Genomic DNA, 10,063 nt, shown 5'->3' on the forward strand with positions numbered 1-10,063 from the left:
AGTAGCAATAGCAGGCCATGGAGTCAGAAACGAAAACTCCAGAGTTCACTGGTGGTCAGGAGATTGCAACTTTTCTTGTCTCATATGGACTACTGCCCAAGGTTTGGGAAGAGTCTCTTCATGCAAGCAATTCAAAGGGCTTTACTATGAATGAGCATGAAGATTTAGTATGTGTCGCTTTCGCTTCAAAGAGTAGAAGATTTCATTGTCAACCAGAGTAAACGTGGAGAGGACAATATAACAACTGTTCAAAAGGTCTCCTCTGAATGCCTCAAGGGTGATGATGGTGAACCAGCCTTCATTCATCCAGGAGCTCTTATGTTGTTTCTCCATATAATCGAGAAAACAGATTTCCAAGCAAAGTTGCAGATTTACACGGACTTCAAACAAAAGGAACTCAAGCCCATCATATTTGTGGGTCACTCCATAGGAGGGGCAGTTGCAACCTTGGCCACATTATGGGTTCTGGGAAAAGGCTAAGGCAAAGCTCTCCCTTTTGTATCACGTTTGGTTGCCCTCTGGTCGGACATGGAAGGCTTGTTGAAGCAGTTGGCCGTGAGAACTGGGGAGGAAACTTTTGTCACGTGGTTTCCAAGCATGATATTGTTCCTCGGATGCTCCTTGCACTGATTGAGTCCATTGCTAACTCCTTGACTACCATTTTTCCTTATTGGCAGGGCACAAATATGCCTGATTCTTTAATTCAAGATGCTTGTAGGACTCTTCTGAAACAGATCTTTGTTTCTCCAAGAAGCCCATATAGACCTTTTGGCACTTACATGCTTTGCTCAGGCAATGGTGTAGCTTGTATTCAAAACGCTCAGACGGTTTTGGAAATGCTTAGTTTGACTATGCGAAGCCAACAAACTTCTTTTGATGAGATTGTACAGGCCTGTCTTTCAGAGCACATAAGGTATGATTCTGTTTTGGAGGAGGTTTTGCAAAACTCCATAAGAGGGATACGATCAATAGAGAATTCCAATTCAGAATCCCCTTACGAGATGGGTATTTTATTGCAGCTTGAAGCTATTGACGTTGGAGCTCAGAATGATCATGCACAGCTGGCCCTACGAAAAGCTGGCGAAACTGAAAAAGGGTATAACACAAATGTTGATAAGCTAGCTATTGAATTAAGCGTAAAACAAAGTAGCATGGCAGAGCTTGAATGGTATAAAGAGAGATGGAAGAAGGTTCAGTTGCATGGCGAACATATCATAGTCCAAGGCCTCAAGTACCAGCCTCTACCCCACCACCAATTTGTTTCTCAGCATATCCATCAGGCCTATCAGCATATTGATGAGCCTCGTCATTGAGTTTTTGGGAGAAAATCATGGCAATTTTGGCTAATTAAGAGCAGAAACTTGAATGAGACAAGGAGGAGAGATTATAGGAGATAGATCCTCCTCATTAAATCCTCACTCATTCAAATATTACTTAATCAAATCACACTAGCTCAGAGTTGCAAGCAGCAGGCAGTGGGGAAGAAGAGCAGAAAGGAGGAGAAGATGAAGGCTGCCACAGCCCAGCTGAAAGGAAAATCGCCCACAGCCAAGCAAGATACAGTGGTGCTGTCTGTTTCTACAGGAAGACAGAGGACTGTTTCTACAGGAAGCCAGCGAACTGTTTCTACAGGAAGTTTGAAAAGAGGGAATCCAAAGGAGAAATCGGCCGAGATTTTAGCCAAGGAGGCCACCAGGGCCATCACAGATGAGGAGAGAGATTGGTTGCTCAGAGGATGAGCAACACTTTCAGTATGGGGGTGATGATGAGCCCCAAAAATGGACAATTATTTGGGCTCATTCAACCTCCTAAGTTGACTTAATCCACCATTCTCATTGGTTTATTGCATGTTTTTGATTATTTTTATGTTAATAGAGTGAATTTGGTTAGTCATTATGCCAACAAGTCTAATGGGTGCTTTGTGTAGCCTTTTTGGTCCACTTGGAGACAAAATTGAAGGTCTTAATGAGCACTTGGCAGCCAAATTCGTGGGAGAACAAGCTAGAGGATTTGTAGGAAGGTGTCCCCCTCATTTATGGGCCCTTACCTCGAATTCTCCACCATCAGCTCGGAGTTCAAAGGCCACCAAATCAATGAGCACAAGGGCAGCCAAGCAAGTCAAGTAGGACTGCTGTTAACTACAAGTCTTGGGCAGCCAAGTCCCTAAATTTTAGGAGGACTGTTGGGTCCTCAAATTGTATAAATAAGAAGGCTTAGGGCCTCATTTTGGTTAGCCAGTTAGTCATTTTGTTAGCCATTAGTTAGCTAGTTTATAGTTCGATTTTTATGCAATAGATTAGCTTTGCTTTCAGCTCATTCTCAAGCTCTCCTTGTGGACAGTTTTGATGTAACTCTTCATTCTTGATTAATAAAGATGAATCAAGCTTTGCACCAGCTCTAAATCTCTCTTGGGAGGCTGTAGCTCTTGGGGTTGGGCCCATCTCAAGCGCCTAGTACCTCCCCTATTTATCTTTATGTGTGTTTGCTGCATTCTTAAAATAAAATCTGCTCTTTAGATGTAATTCTTACTTTGTTATTGTGGTTGTTTTTGTTGGTTAAAGTAGCTTTTTATGTTTGGGAATCAATTGGTAGGAGTTTGTCATGCATTTAGATCTTTCGGAATGTTCTTGCTCACATGATGTACATGGTTCTCTTTCCAAACGAGGCTGTTGTTTCTTCATTTCATTGACAGTTAGATTAAGTTAGCTAGGACTTAGTTTGTTTGCAAGAATTCATTGATTCGGTTGAATGTGCATTGTGCAGGGCATCTCTATCACTCACTCACATGGTCAAGCTTCATCATAGCCATCTGATTCATCCCATATCTAGGCTTCTCGCTTCACACCCATCCTCTTGCCCACGTAACCCTACCTTCTTCTCCATTGTTGTCTCAACTACCTTAAAGCCAAATCAGCCTTCCACATATCATCTCACCACTCCATCCATCAGTTCCTGGGTCACTTCAGACCCCCATCCTACCTCCATAACCATCCATGCATCTTCCATCAATCACTCATCCTCAAAAATCCAATTTCGAAACATCCTGTAGAAGAATTACAACACTTCCTGTAGAAACCCCTGCAGACTTCCTGTAGAAGTTCATAAACACGGTTGCATGGCATCCAGACTTTGTGAAACTCTCAGAAAGAATGTTAGGGATCCCTTAGACCCTCTCTGTACCATCCCAACCTTTCCCAAAGCATTTCATCCCTTGATCCATCCCTGCACAGTGGAAAACTAGTTAAAAGCACATGCATGATAATTCTAATAACTTAAACAAAAATACAAAAAGATGTTTTCTTCAGATAGTGATAACTTAGACACATGCATTTTACCTTCTTAGAAGTAATGGCATCTCTTTCGGTAGTTTGCATGCTCTCCTTTGCATCGGTAGGACTAGCTGGTAGAATTAGGGTTTGCTAGGGTTTGTGTTTCTTTTTGGCTTTCAGTTTCTTTCCGCAAGTAGATTAGCTTCCTTTGAGTTAGCTTTCGTCCATCAGTTAAAAAGCTTCTTCTAAGAGCTCATAGAAGTTGGCTTGAGCCCCTAGCGGACTTGTGCCAGCTGACCAAGTGACAGCTGCGCCAAGAGCTAGTACTTGTGCATACAGCACCGTCGCTTCCAAGTTTGTTACGAACTACCGGGTTGATAAAATTAAAGAAGGGAGTTCCAGGAGTTGTAGCATTATTGCTACAATACTGGAGCCCACCAGTAACCTATCCCGAAATACACCAATCAGTGTTAGCAAAAATATACAGTGCTGGAAAATCATGTACAGGAATGAAACGTTAACATCATAAATGAACTAGGAAATATATACACAGATGAACAAGCTATGAAATATTTACAATGGAAATAAGAAAACGATACATGAAGAATTTACGAAAATAAAGAAACAAAACCTCACCCAGCAGGGGCCCTCTGCACGGCCTTGGTTAACACACTGTCAATCCAAAATTACGTTCAAACAGTCATAAGAAACAGGGTCTTTTATATTGCAAAACAGAGGAAGGATCCTCTCGTTACAACAACAGGACCAATGTTATGGCAACAGTATATAAACTAACAGCAAGACTATCTCCAAAACTAACTACATGTGTTTGCAAATGCGTTATTTATAGAGGAAATTACATAACTGTTTTTCCTATGAAACACCTTTAGCAGAGGACATGTAAAAAGACAGAACCCGTGAGCTTAGCGTCTTGGTTGCCATGATCATTCAATCTACCAAAAGGTGGATGTTGGATTTGCATCGTGGAGGCAGTCTACAGCTGTCAAAATGGATCCATAGATCTAGGAACAGTCTCGGACCTTTCACGTGTTGAAAACAGAGACCTGTTTGCTATAGAACTCCTCGTTTGACCATCATTTGACCAAGGCTTTCCTTTACGAATTTGGCTAAACCGATAGGACCTGGTCCATGTCCAAATCATTCCTGAACTGCCCACGTGCCTTGTTTTACTTGCCAACACCTATAACCTAGAGATCAATAAAAACAGCTACGGAATCACGAGTCAGCTACAGAAAGTGGCTGCATTCCGCAATTGATGAATAAAATCTAAGTCAAATGGAAAACACAAAAATATAGTTAGAAAACCACTTAAATGCACTCTTATAATCAATATGTAATGATCTTTGATATCTTATGAGGCACTGGTGAGGGAAAAAGGTCTAGGAAAGTATGTAGAAGAAAGGTAGTTTCAGGGCTCAACAGTCCCATCAAATTCTTGCAGGTAGTCCTATATGCCCATAAAACTACTAGTATGCGCACATCCCAATCATTTATGTTGATGTTGTATACTTTATTCAGGGCATTCTCCAAAATTTTGTTGAAAGCCTCAACCATGTCATTTACCTGAGGATGATAAGGCATGCTCTTATAATGATGTGCCTGAAACTCCTCCATTAATACTTAAATAGTGTTGTGTAGGAAGTACGATCCTTGGTTGCTCATCAAGATCTTTGGGCACCCAAATCTCGACAAGATATATTCAAAGATTAAGTGCGCAACAGTGTCTGTGCTGCAATCCTTTACCAGCTGTACTTCAACCCACCTAGTTGTAAAATTTTCGTGTAGATTCACAAGCTCGTGAAATTTACTAAAGCATAAGACAAGAATCCTACTTTCAACCATCATAAGCCAATATATTGATGAAAACAATATGAAAAAGAAGAAGATAAATCAATGGCACATAAAAAAATAAGTATCCGGGGAAAGCCACAACTCACAATCCCACTATCTGTATTGCATTAAATTAGAAATCCAAGATGATAATACAATGCTTGTTCTCACAAGAACAATCTCAACACTCATTATGATCAATATCCCTTCTCACAAGAAAGCTCAAGCCAATCTCTAGCCTCTTCTATTGCTCTCCAAGCCCCTATTTCCTTGCACCCTTGGTCAAAGAATTTGGATGAATACAATATGCTTTGCTCAACCTTGATCTTAACTTGCACAAGTATTTCCTATCTTCCGCCTGATGACTTCCTTTGGCCAATACTTAGCCAAATTTCCAAGCCTCCAAAATCCTAATTCTTTACACAATTCCAGAGAGAATTAGCCCATATTTAAAGGGAAATTCCTCATCCATAATTGTGCAATCCAAAATTAGGTCCTTCTTTGATTGCATGCATGATCTATACAACTCAGTAAATCATACAACTGATAGTACACTATCCCTGCACTCTAGTCTCAACTGGGTTTTCCCAAAATCGACATGCATGAGTTTTTGATGAGGAAATATTCAGTTAACTAGAGTGACACTTGTGGATGCACTAGTGCACCAACTGACTGTTAACTCTCTATTAGTTCCACAAATAGTTTGGAACTAATTTAACTGAACTTAACTCAGTAAACTGAGTTATATAATTACAAGTCACAATTAAAATCATACTGGACCCCTATAATTTAGGGAGAACATGTGCATGACTTCAAAAATACTTCCAACTTGAAATTCCTAAGCTAATTAAGTTAATTAAACTTAATTAATTATTTAAAAGTTGCTATGAGAAAATAATTCGATTTTAATTCTCAGTTTAATTCAAGGACAAATTAAACTAGAATTTTTGGATTCTATTTTTAACATTTCTTGTTCTTATTTTCAACACTCCCTCTCAACAAGAAATGAATTCAACTCAATCTCGATCCTAAGCCTTTGGAATGTTTTGCACGCAACACTTCTCTCTAGTGTTGTTTCTACAACAACTCTAGAAAAAAAATCCAACTTGAATCAGTATGATGCATCTATCATCAAAGTCTCTGACTGTTATGGCCTTTGTCTACTGAAAACTCTACGCTTTTGCTGACTCTGCCTTTCTGCACTATTTTCAACCATTCTCTATGCTCTTCAGTATCTGACTACTCTAGCTACTATCACTCTGATCTCTGACTGCATCAATCCCACTTATTCCTCCCGCTACTATGTACTTTGGGCTCTCGTAGCATGGTACGATCCATGAGATAAAACCTCTCAATGGATCCTACCCAAGTTTAGCCCTCTTGGGACTATCACTTCTCATCGCCCCACCTCACACCTAGAGGTATGGCTGCATGTGATCCCTCTGCCCACTTGGCTCGAAATTTCCCCCTACTGGAGGTCTATACATGAGTGGATGCCTCCACTCGGTCTCCTCTTAGCTTCTCCAATTGTGGCTGCTCAACAATTGTCTGAGACTACTTCTTCTTTGCTTAAGTGTATCTCTCCACTCGATCTCCTCTTAGCTTCTCCAATTGTGGCTGCTCCACAATTGTTTGAGAATTCTTTTGAGACTTCTTCTTCTAGGGCTACATGTTGAGAGGTAATTTACTCTCCCTCTCAACCACCAATTCTCTAACCTTTTCCTTTCTCCTCAAGGCTTTGCATGCATATTGAACCTCAAGAGCATACATGTTCTTGATTCATGAACCAATCTGTTTCACCTATCCCATGGTGATGTGTCTAAGGAAAACCTTTCCCTTACTAAAAACCACATCATAGCCACGTCTTCCAATACCGCGACTGAAACGAGATTCTTCTTTAGTCCTAGAACATACATCACATCTGTGTTCCTGAGAGGGGACCTAGACTCCCTCTGAAAGGTAACCGTACTAATCTCAGTAGCTCTATACCTCTTGTCATCTCCAAACTCTATGCTCTGCTTGAGGTCTTTCTCCTCAAAATCACTAAAGAGATCTCTATTCCATGTCATATGGAATGAAGCACGGTCAAGATACCACACGCCTCCCATGAAAGTGTTAGCCATGCATGCAACGAGAGTGAAATAAAGTTCGAATTGTGAAGCTAGAGCTTCACCTGTTGTCCCTACCATCAGCTCCTTCTTGCTTGCTTTCTTATGTGGGTAGTTCTTGGCATAGTGCTTGTGCTCATGACAGTGAAAACACTTGACTTTCATCAAGTCCATCTTCTTTCCACCCTCCTCGCCTTGGGACTTCTTTCCCTTGGCCTTCTTTGCCTTACTCACTAAGGAAAAATCCTCTTCCACTTCCTTGGAAGAGGTCCCATCTCTGGTGTTCCTCCTGGTATCCTCTTGCATCAAATTCGACCACACTCGTTCCAAATCTAGCAACTTCTCCCGACCATTGACGGAGTCCTGATAACTATGCCAACTCTTTGGGAGTCTTAGAAGAGAAAGACTCACCATATCATCCTCGACAAAAATGATTCCAACACTTCCAATTTCATCATGACATTGAGTGAACTTGGTCAAGTAATTTGGAATTGAGTCGCCCGCCTCCATCTTGATTTTTTGAAGTTTATATTTCAGTGCCAACTTCCTTTGGTCACTATTGTTCTGGAAAAGGTCCTTCAATGCTTTCCACATAGCATGCAGAGTTTCCTTCCCATGGAGACTTGAGACAATGTGGTCTTGAACTCCCTCAAGGATTATCTGCCTCGCCCTTGCCACACACTTCTTCCATTAGACCAGATTTTGAGCATTTGATGCTGATGTCTTAGGAATGTCTTGATCAATGAATTCCTTCAAGCCATTATCCTCCAACACGGCCTCCATCCTATCCTTCCAGGTTATATAATTCAAGCTTCCATCCAAGGCATACTCGAGCTTTAAACCATAGAACGCTATCTGTCGATCCTGAAGTATCAAATGAAAATTCGAATTTCACCTATAACCCTGAACTCAAAACTTCAAAATCTCCTCTAGTATACTATTCTCAGCTTTGATACCATGTAGAAAATTTCTACAAATATAACTCTAATACCATGTAGAATTTTCTTGTAGATTCACAAGCTCATGTAATTTACTAAAGCATAAGACAAGAATCTACTTCTACTTTCAACCGGCCGAAGCCAATAGATCGACGAAAACAATATGAACAAGAAGAAGATAAATCAATGGCACATAACGCAATAAGTATCCGGGGAAAGCCACAACTCAAAACTCCACCATCTGTATTGCAATAAATCAAAAATCCAAGATGATAATACAATGCTTATTCTCACAAGAACAATCCCATCACTCAGTATGATCAATCTCCCTTCTCACAAGCAAGCTCAAGCCAATCTCTAGCCTCTTCTGCTGCTCTTCAAGACCCTATTTCCTTGCGCCCTTGGTCAAAGAATTTGGATGAATAAAATATGCTCTGCTCAACCTTGAGCTTAACCTGCACAAGTATTTCCTATCTTCCGCATGATGACTTCCTTTGGCCAATACTTATCCAAATTTCCAAGCCTCCAAGATTCTAATTCTTTGCACAATTCTTGAGAGAATTACCCGTATTGAAAGGGAAATTCCTCATCCATAACTATGCAATCCAAAATTAGGTCCTTCTCTAATTGCATGCATGACCTTTACAACTTAGTAAATCATACAACTGATAGTACACTGTCCCTACACTCTAGTCTCAATTGTGTCTTTCTCAGAATCAACATGCATGAGTTTCTAATGAGGGAATCTTTAGTTAACTAGAGTGACACTTGTGGATGCACTAGTGCACCAACTGACTGTTAACTCTCTATTAGTTCCACAAACAGTTTGGAACTAATTTAACTGAACTTAACTCAATAAACTGAGTTATCCAATTACAACTCATAATTAAACTCATACGAGGCCCCTATAATTTAGGGAGAACATATAAATGACTTCAGAAAGACTTCCAACTCGAATTTCCTAAGATAATTAAGTTAATTAACTATTTACAAGTTGCTATGAGAAAATAATTCGATTTTAATTCTCAGTTTAATTCAAGGACAAATTAAACTGCAATTTCTGGATTCTATTTTTAACATTTATTGTTGCTATTTTCAACACTAGTTAGATAATCTATCGCAGTAATAATGTATCATGCACCAGTCTTCTTTCCTGGTGGATTGATCAGCCCAACAATGTCAATCACCCACTTATCAAAGGCATTCAAGGTGACTTATGGATTCAACGGCAACTCATCCCTTCTCGACGGTCTTCTGGTCCTTTTGCAAACATCGTAAGAACTACAATATTCTTTGGAATCCTTGTGCAACGTGGGCCACAATAGTCCCGCTCTTAAAATCTTCTGTGCAGTGGCCTTTCCTGCATAGTTGATCCAGGTGGATATTGGTGGCCACCCACCAATTCCACTTGGACCCCCACCATTGCTTCTTTCAGTTTTTCAGTTTCCTTAATTGTAGCACATTTTACTATTTTTAGCAGTTTTTTGGGTCCTAAACTTCCGGAGCCGTTTTAAGGCCCTACACGACTTTTTTTAGCAGTTTTTCGGGTCCCAAACTTCCGGAGCCGTTTTGAGGCCCTAAATGACTTTTTTTTTGTAAATATACTACCAGCGATTTTTTGTCTAAAATTGTCTTTTTTGTCGTAGTCCTCGGAGAGATCTTTCCAACGGGCTATCATGCACGTCAAATGGAGATAATATGACCAAGTCGCAACCGCGGGAAGTTGGCTGTCCAACTCACCCCAATGGGGCCAATAAAATCTTGGTGTTACATCTCCTCGGGTTAGGGTTTTGGTTGTTTAGGATTTGCTCTTATTGTTCAATAATAAAAAGTCCCTTGAGCCTCATTGTAAGGCAGTTCAGAGGCATGTAGCCGCCACATCTCTTCTCAGAGATAA

At 40.4% G+C, this 10,063-nt stretch overlaps 1 protein-coding gene across 1 annotated transcript; it reads left to right on the forward strand.

Annotated features, from left to right (window-relative positions):
- Positions 1-458: 458 nt before the first annotated feature.
- Positions 459-1,313, forward strand: LOC149187210 (lipase-like PAD4). The gene has a single exon (XM_089409591.1). It carries the CDS (start codon positions 459-461, stop codon positions 1,311-1,313), a length of 855 nt encoding a protein of 284 aa, XP_089265717.1.
- The last annotated feature ends 8,750 nt before the right edge of the window (positions 1,314-10,063 follow it).

This window comes from Pinus tabuliformis, chromosome 3_1 (assembly GCF_031772625.1).
Source record: "Pinus tabuliformis cultivar Carrire ecotype Pingquan chromosome 3_1, CPIR1, whole genome shotgun sequence".
NCBI classification, from domain to species: Eukaryota; Viridiplantae; Streptophyta; class Pinopsida; order Pinales; family Pinaceae; genus Pinus; species Pinus tabuliformis.

Coding starts and splice junctions, on each gene's coding strand:
- LOC149187210 (XM_089409591.1), top strand. CDS start 459: ATGGGTTCTGGGAAAAGGCTAAGGCAAAGCTCTCCCTTTTGTATCACG.